At 43.1% G+C, this 18,534-nt stretch overlaps 1 protein-coding gene across 1 annotated transcript in view; it reads left to right on the top strand.

The window, feature by feature from the left end:
* Nucleotides 1-18,036, top strand: part of CES5A (carboxylesterase 5A) — a 110,452-nt gene extending 92,416 nt beyond the window's left edge. The window contains exons 7-15 of the mRNA XM_054534420.1: nt 194-298; nt 2,130-2,234; nt 3,127-3,230; nt 3,966-4,104; nt 7,195-7,263; nt 10,636-10,783; nt 14,612-14,761; nt 17,562-17,634; nt 17,718-18,036. Coding sequence (XP_054390395.1) covers nt 194-298; nt 2,130-2,234; nt 3,127-3,230; nt 3,966-4,104; nt 7,195-7,263; nt 10,636-10,783; nt 14,612-14,761; nt 17,562-17,634; nt 17,718-17,949 — 1,125 coding nt within the window. The 3' untranslated portion in view covers nt 17,950-18,036. The remainder of the gene's footprint in view (nt 1-193; nt 299-2,129; nt 2,235-3,126; nt 3,231-3,965; nt 4,105-7,194; nt 7,264-10,635; nt 10,784-14,611; nt 14,762-17,561; nt 17,635-17,717) is intronic.
* Nucleotides 18,037-18,534: the final 498 nt, after the last annotated feature.

Below are 18,534 nucleotides of genomic sequence, written 5' to 3'. Positions count from 1 at the left end.
GGGGCTCAGAGAGGTTAAGTAACTTGCCCAAACCTTCAAAGCTAGTCCTTTAACCCCCAAACCAGGGCTTTCTTCCCCTCTAAGCTTAGAGCTTTTAAGGAGGCTTCCTGGGAAGGTTTCTTTGAAGAGGGATGAATGGTATGTGTGTCGGTGGGGAGTAACCTTTCCTGGGTCTTCTGTGTTCTCTCTCCAGGTACTGTCTCCCATGGCCAAAGGCTTATTCCACAAAGCCATCATGGAGACTGGGGTGGCCATCATCCCTTACCTGAAGGCCCATGATTATGAGAAGAGTGAGGATGTACGTATACTGTTAACACCTTGACAGCTTCCTCTCCTCAGTTAGCAGAGAATGTGGTCAGGCACCTTCTCACCATGTGTTTGGCTTTCCTTAGTGACCATGCCCAAGGAACCTCATGCTGGCCCAAGGTGAACCTTGTTCCTCCATGAAAGGTCTGGTTCAACAGGAAATGGGTCTAGCTACACAATGCCACACACTGGTGTGCACAAGTGTGTGTGTATGTGCGTTATGGTTCTTATGTCTTACCCGTTATTCTTTGCTTGTGATAGATAACTCAGTCTCTTGTATCCTATACAGTTCTTCCGTGCCTACGCTACTCTACTGGGAATGAATACCCAGGGCACTATGTTAAGAAAGATTCAGAGGCTGTTTCCAGCTCAGTGGGAAATAATGCTGTGACTGATTAATGTTGTTTGGCATGGGATTATAAGGGGGATCTATCCCACGATATTTGTCATCTGTCTCTTGTCTTAATTATCTACTAGATAGTGATGCCCTAGAGACCAGGATCTCTCTGTCCTTCAGGCCCCCAGCATAATACCTGGTATATATCAAGCAGCCATAAATGTTCTGGATGAATGAGTTAATGAATGAGCTGTTTCATTCAATGCATATTAATTAAGCACTGAGCTGTGGAGCCATCTCTTGAGTATCAATCATTTTTGTGGTAAATTTTCTTAAACATCTTACAGAAAATAACAGTATATACCAAGAGCAGAAACATAGAGTTATACAATTTAAAAAAAATTTCCCTCAATACACAGAAATATTGATTTTAGTAACATTCTCCATAAAGCTATTTTCAATTTGGGCATATATTTATTCATTTGACACACATCATTGAGTGCCCACTGTTTTCCCTGCTCTGTTAGAACTTTGGGATTTATCAGTGGAGAAAGCACATCCTAATTTGAGGGCAATATAATCTTTTTATCACCTATCCATGGATAGGATTAAATCCTGGAATCCATGGATAGGTTTGGGAAGTGTTCCACAATTGCACGAGACTCCACATGCTTGCACGTTTTCCCAGGGAGAGGGTCTGTAACTTTGACTGGATTCTCAGAGTATCCATGACTCCCAGAAGATTAAGAACCACTACTTTCAGGGAGTGAGTTCTACACATATGGAGGTTCGGTGACAAGGAAAGCAGATGTTCAGCAATGGGCCAGGCATGGAAGGTGGGGAACATCGAGCTTATAGGAGATTGGATGAGGAAGGGGTTTCTGGGGGCTGCAATGCCCTGAAAGGACATCGTGGAGGGAAGGAGTTGGGCCTTAAAGAATGAAAAGGATTGGTATAGAGGCAGGGAAAAAGACAGGTAGGACATTCCAGGCTGTGAGTGGGCCTGGGGCTTGGGCAGGGCTGACAAGCTGAGAATCCGATCTGGAGTCCTGCCTCTACTGACAATGAAGGAGCTTCCAAAGCTGCTCCTCGCTCTTGGTGTTTGCCTTCATTCAGCACCTCAAGGTTGGGCTTCTAGACTCCGGAGGGGCAAAATACCAATGCAGCCAAGCTCACAGGACTGATCTCTTTGTAACCAGAAATCTTGATTCCATTCCACAGCCACAGACTGACAAACTCCCATCTCCAGCTGTGGTGTTTACTAAAGATGACAAGAAGAGCCAGGCAAGAGACTGAGGGTGATGCAGTGGGAAACTTGTCCACCATGTTCACCTTCCATTATAGGGGCGTGGGTCTAGGCAGTGGTAGCAGGATGGACTCATATATGGAGGGCCAGCCTGTGGCTGATTGGAGGGCATTTTCAAGCTTTCATTTTCCTAGATGCTTTCAATATCATGCTTTAACCCGGTCCTTCTTTACAAAATAGCTGCAAGTGGTTGCACATTTCTGTGGTAACAATGCATCAGACTCTGAGGCCCTGCTGAGGTGCCTGAGGACAAAATCCTCCAAGGAGCTGCTGACCCTCAGCCAGGTGAGGACAGAGGGGGCAGTTTTTGGGGCAGGCTTGCCCTTTGAATGGAGAGATGAACAAATCCTACCCCTCTGTTATTTATTTGAATTTGGAACATAGAAAAGAGGAGGATTGGGGTACTTGGTAACAGCTGTAAAAAAAAAAAAAAAGTAGGGGTATAGAACCCCTGTAGGTAATTTAAGAAAATTGTTGGGGCAGGGATGCAACTTACCCTGGAGAAGATTCAGCAAAGTACAAGGCTTGTCTCTAAGTCCCCGAAAGCATCTCACTGGAGAGAGGGACCACACTTGTTATGCTTGCTTCCAGAAGCTGAAGTCAAAATCAGGATCTGGAAGTTATATTAGGAAGTCATTTTAGTTTTGTGTAACTGAAAACTTTTCAAGACCTCAGTTGTCTGGAAAAGGACTGGGCTCCTTTACAAGGTGGTGAGATGCCCACCTCTCCAGGTATTCAAGCAAAATCTAGCTGACTGCTGAAAAACTTTCAATCAGTGACAGTTAATTGGACTGGGTGATCTTTTATGTCCTTTCCAATCTTGAGAGCCTTTGATGACAGTCTTTGAACAGACAAGATCATTATCTTTCAGATTTCAACATTTGCTAGTTATGTGGTTTGTACTGAATGTCCACTCGGAGCCATGCTAGACTCAGTGAAATGGATAATAAGTCCTGGACCTGATGTGTCGAACTCTTTCATGTGCTCTTTTCTACCCAAATCTCAAAACAGAAACCTAAAGAAACCATGATTAGGGCTGAGTGTTGCTTTCTGAGACCCAAAAAATATCCAGACATGTCCAAGGCACTGTGTCTCAGGGAGACACCTGCAGTCTCCTACAACCTCTATAGTCCTGACCACTCCATCTACCACCATTTTTCCCTCTGCATTTGGCCAGTGGTTCTCAAACTTGAACATGCATCAGGATCACCTGGAGGACTGGCTACAAGAAGGTTCCTGGGCTACACCCCAACCCCAGAGTTTCTTACTGAGGAGCCTGAAGTGGGCCTGAGGGTGTGCATTTCTAACAAGTTCCCAGATGATGCTGATGCTGCTGGTCTAGGAACCACACTTTGAGAATCTCTGGGCTAGGCTGTATAAGTCTCTTCTCATGCTGCTAATAAAGACATACCTGAGACTGGGTAATTTATAAAGGAAAGAGGTTTAATAAACTCACAGTTCCACATGGCTGGGGAGGCCTCACAATCATGGTAGAGGGTGAAGGAAGAGCAAAGGCACATCTTACATGGCGGTGGGCAAAAAAAAAAGCTTGTGCAGGGGAGTTCCCCTTTATAAAACCATCAGATCTCATGAGATTTATTCACTATCATGCAAATAGCTTGGGAAAGACCTGCCCCCATGATTCAATTACCTCTCACCAGGTCCCTCCCACAACATGTAGGAATTATGGGAGCTACAATTTGAGATTTGGGTGGGGACACAGCCAAACCATATAACAGGCCACTGTTTTTCTTGGTAGATATTATTATTATTCCCATTTAGCAGATGAGAAAATAAAGCACAGACAAGTTTAGCTACCCCTCACCCAAGTACATGGCATAGCTGCCAGGGACTGATATATTGAGCTGGGCCCATAGTGTTTGTTTTTACTTTTTAAGTGCATCTAAGCCAGTGCTAGACTGGATTGGCTTTGCTTGGCCAGGATTTGGGACAGCAGATTTTGTGAACAGAAATAGCTGATGATAGCTGATGATTTTTTTTTCTTCCTTATTACAGAAAACAGTCTTTCACTCGAGTGGTTGATGGTGATTTCTTTCCTAATGAGCCTCTAGATCTATTGTCTCAGAAAGCATTTAAAGCAATTCCTTCCATCATCGGAGTCAATAACCACGAGTGTGGCTTCCTGCTGCCTATGGTAAGAATTCTGGCTGTCCATACTGCCACTCCCTCAAACAGCGATGCAGCTCTCAGCTTCAACAGCTGGGCATTTCCACAGAAGACAACAGGTGTTGTAATTGCTGGAGCCCACCAGCCAAGCACACAGTGATCACCTTTCCTCTCTCTGAAAGAGGGCAAGTGAGGACCGGGCCAGTCACAGCAAGTGTCTGCCTTGCTTCTCATGTGATGAGGTTTAGGGTGGAAGAAACAACTATATAAAAAGGAAAGAGGTGATGGGTCCATTTGGTCTTTGTTCAAACAATATTATAAATTATCGTTTCCAAAAAATGCAGTTACCACTTCAGAGCTGACATTCAGATAGGTTTGAAAAACTTCAGTCCTTTAAATTTTTTACATCCAGCCTTGGTTCTGGCATTTTGAAATCTGAGAATGCGATGGTTGTATAAGCTGCAAAATTGTTAAATCATTTTATTTTTTCAACAAGTATATACTGAGCATTTATTAGAGGCTTATAAAAACTGAGCATACGAGCTTTCTGGGAGCTTACACTCTGGTGGGGAGGGACAGATAAGACACGAGGTTGAGAAGATGATTTCAGAGAGTGATAGACGCTATGAAGGACACAAGTGGGGAGAGAAGGTATCTTTAGGGAGGATAACAGGTGGTCAGGAAAGGCTCTTCTAGGGAGAGAGTGTTGAGCTGAGGCCCAGGTGCTGGGAAAGACCCATGATTTTTTGATTCTGTGGCATAGGAAGACTTTCTTCATTGGAAATAAACTTTTCATCTGTCCTCAGAAGAGTGGAGACTTCAAATTCCTAATACTGTTGAAGCTCATTTATATAGATTGACCTCCTTATTTTAAGCTGGAGGAAATAGGGTTAAGAAATAAAGAAGTTTGTCAAATTACAAAGCTAGTTGTTGGCTGTCTAGAACCAGAGTCCCGAGTTCACTGAGTTGTGAAAGCATGTTCTGCCATTATTAATTTGACCTCTAGGGCAATGTTTTGAAGTGGGACTAGGGATTTTTGTCCTCATGTTGCAGACAAGCCCACTGAATCACTAGTTCATGGCTTAAGTAAGGCCTTTCAGTGATTTCTGGGTGTGCGTTAGAAAGAAGAAGGCAGGTGCTAGTGATGACAATCACCACTGTAACTACTACGACCAGTTCCCCAGTGCCTCCCAGTGCCAAGCACAGGCCATCAAAGCAACAACTTGAAAACAGGCATGATTTTCCCTATTTTAAAGAAACTGAGGCTCAGAGCAGCTAAAGTGGCTTTCTAACATCTCCTGGCTAGTAAGGAGACAGGGGTGTATGATTTTTATGCATTTAGACTCTGCCTTTTTAATTTAATTTAATTTAATTTAATTTAATTTAATTTAATTTAATTTTTGAGTCAGAGTCTCTCTCTGTTGCCGAGGCTGGAGTGCAGTGGTGTGATCTTGGCTCACTGCAACCTCCACCTCCTGGGTTCAAGTGATTCTCCTGGCTCAGCCTATCGAGTAGCTGGGATTACGGGTGCCTACCACCATGCCCAGCTAATTTTTTTTTGTATTTTTAGTGGAGACAGGGTTTCACCATGTTGGCCAGGCTGGTTTCCAACTCCTGACCTCAAGTGATCCACCTGATTCAGCCTCCCAAAGTGCTGGGATTACAGGCGTGGGCTGGGACCCAGCCTAGGTTCTCCCTTTAAATATCAAGTTCTCTGCTTACCTGCTGTGTGATATTAGGGGAGTTGCCCACCCTCTCTGAACTTCCATTCCTTCATCTGTGAAATAGGGCTAATCTTAGCACCTGCCTCACAGGTATACATCAAACAGCCTGGCGTATAGTCAGTGCTCAGTAAATGCTAGATATTGGAGTTATTCAAGTGACAGAATTTGCAGAGCTCAAAAGCCTGAGTGAGTGCTGAAATTCCATGTGAATTTGCAGTTAAACCCATTGCTAGCTGTTAGAGACCACAGGAAATCCCCAAGAAACAAATCCCAGCTCCTTAATGTACAGAGAAGGTTTTTAGTAGTTAAAATACGCTTGTGGATAATTTAAATGACTCTGAGGATTCCCTGAGATTCCAGGAGACAGGTGCAGCCCTAGTATTCATTACCCCAAGATTTTCAGCAGAAAACATACCAAGAAAAATCATTTGTCAAGTGGATAGCATTTCTGCTGCCTCACGTTTTAAAGCTGTAATTTTGCCAGAAAGTGGTAATTTAACAAATAATCACATGAAGCACTTACTACATACCAAGTACCATTGTAAGAGCTTTACAAATATCAACTCGCTCAGTTCTCATCACCACCCTCACAGGAGGTACTTATTGCAAACTCCATCTTACAGATGAGGAGCCTGAGGCAGGAAGAGTAGAGTCCCTTGCCAAGTTCTCAGCTGGTGAGGGCAGCGCAGGGAGCCTGTGTTTTCAGTCACCAGCCTCACCACCACTGCCTGACCTCCCACTGTGGCTTCTCTTAGAAGGAGAACAACAAACACCAGTTTGGAAATTTTCTGGCTTCTGTTTGAACTTGGTGTCAAAGCCAAGTTGGGGCCTCTTAGGCAGTCAGTGCTGCCATAGTAAAATACCATAGACTGGGAGGCTTACACCACAGACATTCATGTTCTTACAGTTCTAGGGGCTGGAAGTCTGAGATCAAGGTGCTGATATTGCTTTGTGTGTCTAAACCTTCTTTTCTCATAAGGACGTCAGCCAGATTGGATTAGGACCCACTCTAACAGCCGCATTTTAACATAATCACCCCTTTAAAGGTACTATCTCCAAACAGTCTCATTCTGAATTGCAGGGGGTTAAGGCTTCAATGTGTAAATTTTAAGGGGGCCACAATTAAGCCCATAATGGGAGCCTTCCCACAAGGTGGCCGCTTGTGCCCCACAAGGTTGCAGGTGGAATGACAAGCAACCTCTGCCTTTTATCAAAAATGAGAAGAAATTAACTATCTGACAAGCACACTGAGGCCACTTCCACACGTGGCTGCTTGGGCTTGAGGGCTCCTTATCCATCTTCCCCTGTGAAAGTCGGCTACTCAGGCCCTTGGGGAGATGGATTTATCTTCCGATGACCAGATGGCTTACAGAGGGCACTGCCTCTCTCCACAGAAGGAGGCTCCTGAGATCCTCAGTGGCTCCAACAAGTCCCTTGCCCTCCATCTGATACAAAACATCCTGGTGAGTAGCTTGGGAGGCTGCAGTACTCCAGAGACACATGCACTTAACAGATAGCCCTGGGTCACACTCAGCAGGAGGAGCCAAGGGCACAGACACTCCTCACTCACTCAGCCATTCAGCAGAACTTTACTAAGCATAATTGTATTAGTCCACTTTTGCACTGCTATTAAGAAATAACTGAGACTCGGTAATTTATAAAGAAAAGAGGCTTAACTGGCTCATGATGCTGCAGGCTGTACAGGAAGCATGATGCTGGCATCTGCTTACCTTCTCGGGAGGCCTCAGGAAACTTACAATCATGGTGGAAGGTGAAGGGGAAGAAGACACGTCTTACATGGCCAGAGCAGGAGGAAGAGAGAGAGGGAGGAGGTGCCACCCACTTTTAAACAACCAAATCTCGTGAGAACTCTATCATGAGAACAGCACCAAAGGGATGGTGCTAACCATTCATGAGAAACCGCCCCTACGATCCAATCACCTCCCATCAGGCCCTGCCTCCAACATTAGGGATTACAATTCAACATGAGATTTGGTGGGGGACACAGGTCGAAACTATATCAATAGGCCCACCAACCCAATCCACAATCCCCGACCTGAAAGAGCTCCAAAAACCCAGAGGCTTTTTGTAACTCACCCAGCAGCCGAACCAGACCTCGACTGATTTGTGGCTATCAGTCATTTTTGTTCCCACACATTTATTCATTTTATTTATCCCACTATTCAGATGTTTCTCTGTGGATGCATTAATGTGGGTATTGGGGTGTTTCCCCCACCCTGAGCCTGTGTCATAACATGCAGCATAGGTGCTACATTATCTACCTACAGACTGAAAAGCTCTGAATGCTGAAACACACATGGGACTGGGGATCTGTATTCACTACACACCAGCCAGGCATCAGGCCAGGTTCTGCAAGACCAGTCATTTACTCGTTCATTCACTCATTTATTGTTCCATCACTAATTCATTCATTCACTGCACAAACTTAGCAGTATCTGGTCTTACTCTAGACACTAGGATATAGAGATGGATTGTTTTCCTTCCTTTCTTTTCTCCTTTTTCCATCTTCCTCTTTTTCCATAAACGTTTACTCAGTGTGGACTGAGTGCCAATGTTCATTTCGTTCACTTGTCCATGGAACACATGTTTAGTGAGTGTCCACATGCCCCTGCACTTCCCTGGGCACTGGGGTGCAATGTGGGGTGGACAGAGATGACAAGACACTTCAAAAGAGTACACAGGAAGCACAGGAATGTCCAAGGCCCTGTGGTGCCCACAGGAGGGGACAGGCGGCTCTCTTGGGGAGAAGGGTTTGGAGGATTAATGGAGCTTGTCTGGTGATGGAAGGGGTGGGTGGAGAAACTGGGAAGAACCAAGAGGACCAACTGGGAGCAGAGGGGTGTGAAGAGATCAGCTGAGGGTTGGCTGCAGCAGGAGAGAATGCTTTCAGCTGTTGTAAGCTATGTAATAAGCATAGGCTTCATCCTAAAGACTGAGAACAGAAGGAAGAAGGACATTATTTGATTTCTATTTTAGAAAAAGCCCTCTGAAACTGGGCACGGTGGCTCACATCTGCAATCCCAGCACTTTGGGAGGCCAAGGCAGCAGGATTGCTTGAGCCCAGAAGTTCAAGAACAGCCTGGGCAACACAGGGAGACCTTGTCTCTACAAAAAATAAAAAAAATTAGCCAGGCCTGGTGGTGTGCATTTGTGGTGCCAGCTACTTGGGAGGCCAAGCAGGAGGATTGTTGAGCCCGGGAATTTGAAGCTGCAGGATCTCGCCACTGTACTCTAGCCTGGGCAACAGAGCGAGAGACTCTGTCTCAAAAAAAAAAAAAAAAAAAAAAAAAAAAGAAAGAAAACAGAAAGAAAACACTACAGGCAGATATCCCTCAGGCCCCCTTGGTGGAGGGGTGTTCGATGAGTTGCAGCTATCTGATGATGAATTGGGACTAAGGTTTGAGAGATATTGATGATATAAGTTATACAGTGGAATTCTCAGGTGGATTGGAGATGACCTCATGGAGAAGATGCTCATTGATCTGAGTCTTAGGGGAGGGGAACAACTGAGCAGAAGGACATTTCAAGTAGAGTGGGAAGTAGGTTGTGCGGGAAAGTGCAAGAGGAATGGAAGGGCATGTGTTTCTCCTAGGCACAGTGGCATGCTAGGGGCTGCTTTTTAAACAGTAAGTAGTTCTCTGATGCAGAAGTCATAGTCTTACCCCAGAACCCTAGGATTTTGCATGCTGACTGTCCTATGGGGACTCACCTGAGACTCCACACAGCATCTATACCCACCTTGGACATCTCCAGCACCATGGAGTCTGCTGGCTATATGGCCAAAGAGGCCAGGCCCTTATACCATAGACTGGACCTACTGCAGAGGCCTCCCTTGCTCTGGCCTGATTAAAAACCACCAGCCTCCTGAGGACCCAATAAACGAGTCTGAGCAGCATTCCCCAATGTGGTGTACACTTCCTCACCTCCAAATTCCAAAGAAACCCATCAAGGGCTGCTGTCTTAGTGGTAGGGGTTTGAGCTGCAACACTTTTCCAGCATTTCCTAGAGTACCAGATCCCTGAATCTCCATGGAATTTACCATGCACTCTCTGCCATTAGTGCCTAGGGAAAGTTGAGAGGGAGAAGCCTGGGAGGCAGGCTGGTGCCAGGTCAGAGAAGCATCGAATGTCCTGTTAAGGCACTGAGCAATGGGGCCTGGGGGAAACAACAGGACTAAAGAACTGCTCTGGGCCAAGCAGCATACTTTTCTCTTCACATCTCATATAATCCTCCACATCTCTACAGAGGAGGAAACTGAGGCTCCAAGAGACCAACTAGCTTAGGTAAGATAATAGCTAAGGGCTGGAGGCAGCACTGGTACCAGGAGCAGGGCTGGTTTCATGGATGTTCTGCCTGTGTAGTCACAGAGGACCTTGTTGCTCAGAAGGGTCCTACATTTGGTTTAATGCTCCTCTGTGGCCATCTTGAAATTCTTAATGATTTTTTGAACAAGCAGTTTATGTTTTTACTTTGCACTGAGCTCCACAATGATGCAGCCAGTTCTGCCCAGGAGTGACTCATTCTGAGACACGAGAGAGAAGCCTGTGGTCAAGAGCATGGGATTTGGATGCAAATAGACTTGTGAAAGAATCATGGTTCTTCCAGTTGGACCCAACCACTTCACCTCTCTAAGCCTCAGTTTCTTAATCTGTGAAACGGGGCTAGTTTTGATACTTGCATCATAGGGTTGCTGTGTGGGTTAAATGAAGCCATGTGGGTAAAGCATTCAGAATCATACCTGCACAGGTGAGTGTTTAACGTGTTGGCCATTGTGGTTGACCTGGATCTCCTAGGACTACGATTTTTTTTTATAGCACATCCCGCCTCAGTATTTGCACCTTGTGGCTAATGAATACTTCCATAACAAGCACTCCCTGACTGAAATCCGAGACAGTCTTCTGGACTTGCTTGGAGATGTGTTCTTTGTGGTCCCTGCACTGATCACAGCTCGATATCACAGAGGTAAGTATCTGAGCACCCCGCTCCAGGACCACAGCCCAGTGAGGCTGGTGGCCACGGAAATCCACGTTGTCTACTGACCGGCTGCCTTCTCTGCCTCTGTTCCCTCATGGAGAGGGCATTCCCAGGTGTGTCTGGATGGAAACATGCCATGGGGACCTGCATCATTCACCTGCCTTTCAGAGTTTGGGAATGTTGATCAGTTGTTTCTGTTTCTTCCCCTTCTTCAGGACCATGTAGAAAATTCTCATCTCCCTATAATTTTCTGGGCGCCATCCCCAAGGATTTTTTCTTTCTAGAAATGTCTTCCCCAACATCTTAGCCATATGTAGTAATGGAACAAACATTATAGCTTTAAGGAGTAATGGAACTCCTAAAGTAATAGACTTTAAATCAACTATTTTAAATGCAGCCAAATACTCCACCCCGTAACCTTAGATTCCACATTCTTCTCAAGTGCACATGCAACATCCTCCAGAATAAACCATATGTTAGGTCACCAAACAAATCCCAATAAATGTAGAAGGATGGAAATCATGCAGAGTATCTTCTTCAACCACAAGGGAATGAAATTAGAAATCAATAACAAAAGGAAATCTGGAAAATTCACAAATATTTATAAATGAAATGGCATACTCTTTTTTACATTTTAAAAATTGTAGTTAAATATGCTTAATAAAAATTTTACCATTTTAACCATTTCAAATGTATAGTTCAATGGTATCAAGTACATTCATATTGTTGTATAACCATCACCGCTATACGTCTTCAGAACGTTTTTATTATCCCAAACTGAAAATCAGTACCTATTAAAAATAACTACCCACCCCTCCTTCCCCCAGACCCCAATAACCACCATTCTACTTTCTGTCTCTATGACTGACTTTTACTTTAGTGACTTTAGTTACTCAATATAAGTTGAATCATTCAATATTTGTCCTTTTGTCTGGCTTATTTCACGTAGCATAAGGTCTCAGGATTCCTATATGCTGTACTATACATCAGAATTTCCTCCTTTTTTAAGGCTGAATAAAGTTCCGTTGTATGTATATATCACATTTTGTTTATCCATTTATTCATTAATGGACATTTCTGTTGTTTCCACCATTCAGCTATTGTGCAAGGAACAATTGGCTATTGGCTACAATTGCATATTGGCTATAATGCTGCAATGAACATAGTTGTAGAAATATCTGTTCAAGTCCCAGTTTTCAGTTATTTGGGGTATATGCCAGAGGTAGAATTTCTGGATCATATGTAATTCTACGTTTAATTTTTTTGAAGAACTGTCATGTTGTTCTCCACTGTGTCTGCACCATTTTACATTACTACCAGCAATGCACAAGGGTTGCAATTTCTCGACACCTTGACCAACACTTGTTATTTTCTGTTGTTGTTGTTTTTTAAATAATGACTATCCTAATGGGTTTGAAGTAGTATCTCATTATGGTTTTCATTTCCATTTTCCTAATTATTAGAGATGTTGAGCATCTTTTCATGTGCTTATTGGACATTCGTATATATGTTTTTGGAGAAATGTTTATTTAAGACTCTTGCCCATTTTTGAATTGAGTTGTTTTTTGTTGTTGAGTTTTAAGAGTTCCTTATATATTGTGGAAATTAATCCCTTATGAGATATATGACTTGCAGATATTTTCTCCCATTCTGTGGGTTGCCGGGTTGCCTTCTTACTCTGTTGATAATGTACAAAAGTTGCACAGTAGTTTTTAATTTTGATGAAATAGAATTCATCCACTTTTTTGTTGATCGTGCTTTTGGTGTCATATATAAGAATCCACTGCCAAATTCAAGGGTATGGAAATTTACCACTATATTTTCTTATAAGAGGTTTACAGTTTTAGTTTTACATTTAGGTCTTTGATCCATTTTGAGTTAGTTTTTCTATATACTATGAGGGAAGAATCTACCTTTATTCTTTTGCATGTGTCATATACTAGGGCGGCTATAATTTTTTTTAATCATTAAAAAGTCAGGAAACAACAGGTGCTGGAGAGGATGTGGAGAAATAGGAACACTTTTACACTGTTGGTGGGACTGTAAACTAGTTCAACCATTGTGGAAGTCAGTGTGGCAATTCCTCAGGGATCTAGAACTAGAAATTCCATTCGACCCAGCCATCCCATTACTGGGTATATACCCAAAGGACTATAAATCATGCTGCTATAAAGACACATGCACACGTATGTTTATTGCGGCATTATTCACAATAGCAAAGACTTGGAACCAACCCAAATGTCCAACAATGATAGACTGGATTAAGAAAATGTGGCACATATACACCATGGAATACTATGCAGCCATAAAAAATGATGAGTTCACGTCCTTTGTAGGGACATGGATGAAATTGGAAATCATCATTCTCAGTAAACTATCGCAAGAACAAAAAACCAAACACCGCATATTCTCACTCATAGGTGGGAATTGAACAATGAGAACACATGGACACAGGAAGGGGAACATCACACTCTGGGGACTGTTGTGGGGTGGGGGGAGGGGGGAGGGATAGCATTGGGAGATATACCTAATGCTAGATGACGAGTTGGTGGGTGCAGCGCACCAGCATGGCACATGTATACATATGTAACTTACCTGCACATTGCGCACATGTACCATAAAACCTAAAGTATAATAATAATAATAATAATAATAATAATAATAATAAAAGAAAAAAAAAAACAGAAAAGGAGTAAGAACAAGTGTGAAGGATATAGAGAAACCAAAACTCTCATACACTGCTGTTGGAGCCATAAAACAGTGCAGCTACTGTGGAAAAAAGTTGTGGCTGTTCCTCAAAAAGTTAAACATAGAGTTTCCATATAACCTAGCAAATCCAGTCCTAGGGATATACTCAAGATAATTGAAAACTGATGTTCAAACAAAAATTGTATATGAATGTTCATAGCACCCTTGTTCATTATAGGCCAAAATGGTTAAAACCCAAATGTTCATCAACTGATGAATCGATAAACAAAATTCAGTATATCCATTGTAAGAATGGATTATCATTTTGCCATAAAAAGAAATGAAATACGGATGGATGCTACAACACAGATGAGCCTTGTAAACATTTTGCTAAGTGAAAGAAGTCAGGCACAAAGGGCCACGTGTTGTATGATCCCATTTATACAAAATGTTCAGATTAGGCAAAGCCATAGACACAGAAAGTAGAATTGTGTTTTCCAGAAGCTGAGAAGTGGGGCCAATGGGAAGTGGCTGCTAAGTGGGTCTGAGGTTTCTGTTTGGGGTGATGAAAATGTTCTGGACCTAAATAGTGGTGATAGTTGCACAACATCCTAAATGTACTAAAAACCACTGAATTATATACTTTAAAATGGTTAAAATGGCAGATTTCACTTATGTACATTTTGCCTTAAAAATATTGTTAAGAAAATGAGAAGGCAGACCACAGACTGGAAGAAAATAATTCATAGTACAATTATTTGACAAAATAATCATATCCAGAAGAGAAGAACTCTTACAGTTCAGTAATGAAAAGAAAGTATTTTCCAATAATGGGCAAAAGACTTGAACTTTGAGAGAAAGTCCCAACAAAGTAGATCTTGGCTGAATATAGAGGACTTTTTTTGAGAAGCAGAACTACTGCCTTCTCAGACATGAGCTCTTCATCACTAGGGATATGAGCACTGCTGTAGCAGGAAATTCCAGCCTCAAATGAGGAAGGGGGAAGTGAGCTGTCTCTGAGCTGTCCCACCCCTGGGTCTATACATCCAAGACTTGATAGGTGGGGACACAGAGCCAGCCCCCTGCTCCGTGCTGCATGCATGCCTGACTTCCCTGACCTTTTGTCAGATGCTGGTGCACCTGTCTACTTCTATGAGTTTCGGCACCGGCCTCAGTGCTTTGAAGACACGAAGCCAGCTTTTGTCAAAGCCGACCACGCTGATGAAGTCCGCTTTGTGTTCGGTGGTGCCTTCCTGAAGGGTGACATTGTTATGTTCGGTAAGGGACTGGCCATCCCCCACAGTTCACATGAAGCCCCTTGCTTACCCCACCACTATGCAAGCGCCTGCAGGACTTCGGGGTTGGCATTTAATCACCTCTGTGGTTTACAGGCGGACACAGCCTTTCTCTGGAAAATGCCCTCTCTTCCATTTTTAGAAGCCAAGATGAAAAAGTGCTGTGACAGTTGCTTGCTGAGGGCTTCTCTGTGTACTGAAACCTACAGGTGTGGCCACTTCAGGGCACTCAAGCAATCTAACTATTTTTTAAAAAAAATATACTAGAAACATTTTCTTCCTTTTCTTTGACCACTGGTCTTACCCTCCCTCCCCTTCCCAGAAATCCCATGAGGCCACAACCTGAAGCTTTAAGAGGCAAGGACCATGTTTTTCATAATTCCAGCTCAAAGTGGTCTGCACCCAGATGAGCTCATGTAAATGCTTGTGAACTGTTACTTGTGATGTTAGCTCATTTATTCTTAAGTTTATGACATATTTGATGCCTAAAATAAACCAATCAGATGAGGTTATCAGTAGAAAAAAATTACAGGGAAAATTACACACAGGAGTCATCACTAAAATATTGAGTTAGAAACATTATACAATGCAGGCTCTTAACTTATTCACACTGGCCCCTTGACAAAGAGGACAGAACGTTCCATATAGAGTGTATTTGTGCACTGTGGTTTATTCATTATTTCAGTTTTTCATCCTCACAACACAGATAATAAAGAACTTCCTCCTAGGTTGTCATAAGGATTAAATAAAATAAGCCCCATAAAGTAAGAGTGAATACCTAATAAATGTCACTGTTATTTCTCAGCAACCATTCCTGAGCCCATACTATGTAATGGTACATGGAGTCCCTAAACTGGAAAAAGTCAACAACATATGTATCAAAAGGTTAAATTCCTTGATGTCTAAAGAGCTTCTAAAATTAATAAGAAAAGAATAACCTATTTGAAAACTGGGTAACAGACAGAAACAGACAGTTCATGGAAAAGAAAATACAAGTGGCTTCTAAACATACGAACATCCACTCAACCTCCCTCATAACAAGAGAACTGCAGACCATCCTTAGCAAGGAATTATTTTTCATCAATCAAGGTTGAAAAAAATGAAACACTTGAAATAATGTATTCAAGCAGGTGTGAGAAACAATTTTATACATTCATAGAGAAGTCTATCAACATTTAAAATGCATGTAAGGCCGGGCATGGTGGCTCATACCTGTAATCCCAGCACTTTGGGAGTCTGAGGCAGGAGAATTGCTTGAGTCCAGGAGTTCCAGACCAGTTTGAGCAACATAGTAAGACCCCTTCTCTACAAATAATAATAATAATAATAATAATAAACAAAAATAGCCAAGCATGGTGGCACACACCTGTAGTCCCAGCTACTCAGGAGGCTGAGGTGGGAGGATCACTTGAGCCCGAGTTCGAGGCTGCAGTGAGTTGTGATCATGGCCCTGAACTCCAGTCTGGGCAACAGAGTGAGACTCCTGTCTCAAAAATTGTTTTTAGTTTTATAAAACAAAAAAAAAATGTGTGTAGTCTTAGCCAGGTGTTGCGGCTCATGCCTATAATGCCATCACTTTGGGAGGCTGAGGCAGGAAGAATTGCTTGAGCCCAGGAGTTGGAAGCTGCAGTGAGCTATGATCATGCCACTACACTCCAGCCTGGATGACAGAGTGAGACCCCATCTTTATAAAAATAAATAACATAGATTAAAATGCATGTAGTTTTTAGCCTGGCAATTCTACTTCTAGAGTTTTTGTGTAATTATACTTCCACATGTGCAAAAGTATATATGCACACTAAAATATTGCTTTTACCAGCAAAAGATCGGAAATATGACATATACATTATATATTTATATATAATTGCATATAAATATGTTTTTATATATTACATGCTCATAGAACAACAAATGGCAGTTTGATAAGTGACAAGTCCTATATATGAGATCAATTTTAATAAAAAGAGCAATATGTAGAATACGTGTCCAGTCTCCTGTCAGATGTGTAGAAAAGGTGTCCGCTTACACGCTGGTACCTGCAGAACCTGTCTTTGGGAAAGTGCCTCTGAGGCTCATCACTGGGTGTCTGCAGGGAAGAGATGAAAGGGAAACATTTTCAGTGGATATTAGATCTCTTTCTGCATTTTGGATTTTCTACTTTTTAAATAAAGAAATACAAAAATTAATTGTAAAAATGTGTGTGTGGGAGGAGAGAGGCAGAGGGAGAGAGAGAAGGAAAAGAGAGAGGAAAGAGAGAGAGAAGGAAGAGAGAGGGAGGACAGGGAGAGAAGGAACAGAGAGAGGGAAGAAAGAGAGAAGGGAGACAGAGAGGGAGAGAGAAGGAAGAGAGAGAGGGAAGGAAGAGAGAGGGGAGAGAGAGGGAGAGAGAGAAGAAGAAGAGGGAAGAGAGATGGAAGAGAGAGATAGGGAGAGAGAAGGAAGACAGGATGGAGAGAAGGAAGAGAGACAGAGGAGAAAACAGAAAGAGACAGAGAGAGGGAGCAAGCTGGTCTATGTCTCCAGGGAACCTACAGCCTCATGGGACTGGCTGCAGGAACACAGGGTGGACAGGGAAGATGTGTGTTCAGCTTCCACCATTCAGAAGCCACAGTTCCTTGGACAGGTCCTTGTTGCTCTGAGCCTCAGTATCTGCATGTATAAAATGGGTACAGTGTAAGTTTCCAGTGGGAGGAGGGGTGTGAAAGGGATTCATCAAATACAAGGCACCCGGGGCTTCCCGAGCCTCACCCAGAGCAGCAGCGTTTTGTGATTGTCTCCTTCAGAAGGAGCCACGGAGGAGGAGAAGTTACTGAGCCAGAAGATGATGAAATACTGGGCTACCTTTGCTCGAACCAGGTAAGTAAACCTCCCGGTCTCCCCCATGCCAAGGCCTGGGGTGTGAGGAGGAAAATCTCACCCGTTTCTGCTCTCCCTTCCAGGAATCCTAATGGGGACCACCTGTCTCTGTGGCCCGCCTATAATCTAACTGAGCAGTACCTGCAGCTGGACTTGAACATGAACCTTGGACAGAGGCTCAAAGAACCGCGGGTGGAGTTTTGGACCAGCACCATCCCCCTGATCCTGTCTGCCTCCGACACGCTTCACAGTCCTCTTTCTTCCTTAACTTTCCTCTCTCTCCTCCAGCCTTTCTTTTTCTCTTGTGCTCCTTGAGAAGTTATCTTTCTGTGATTTTGGTTTCCCTTCTCCTCCTACAATTTTTCCTGCAATCATTAGCTTCTTTCCGAGCTCAGCTGCTTTCTATGGGGATCTTTGCAGAACAAGCTGCTTTTGCTGATATTTTATGTACTTAGGAATGATCCTTATGGAATTCTTTTCAACATCAAAAAGTGCAATTTGTCTTGGAAGGCAACAAGATTTCTTCAATAAATTTGGAAGAGGGCTGGCCTATTAGTTGTCATAATAATGGTTTTGTAACTCATATGAAATAAAATCAGAATGTAAAATAGGTATAAGGGGGCAGAATTTAATTCTGTGCTGATAACACTCCCCATGCCCCCAGTACCCACTTTCTATCAGAGAACGTGTCTGTGTATGTTACCCAAAATGCAAGTCCCCCAACCCCAACCCATTGGGGCTTCAGCCACAAGCCAAGTATGGATGTCTTGGATGTCATGGGTTTGAGCTGGGCCTCTTCTCTGGCTCAGAGAGGTGTGTGGGTGATGGGGTATCCTCAGCCATGGAAAGCTGATATCATCCAGAATAAAAAACCTAGAAGTCAAATTCTAGGCATCAAGA

The sequence above is a fragment of the Pongo abelii genome, chromosome 18 (assembly GCF_028885655.2).
Source record: "Pongo abelii isolate AG06213 chromosome 18, NHGRI_mPonAbe1-v2.0_pri, whole genome shotgun sequence".
NCBI classification, from domain to species: Eukaryota; Metazoa; Chordata; class Mammalia; order Primates; family Hominidae; genus Pongo; species Pongo abelii.
This window is presented reverse-complemented; position numbering and strand designations above follow the sequence as displayed.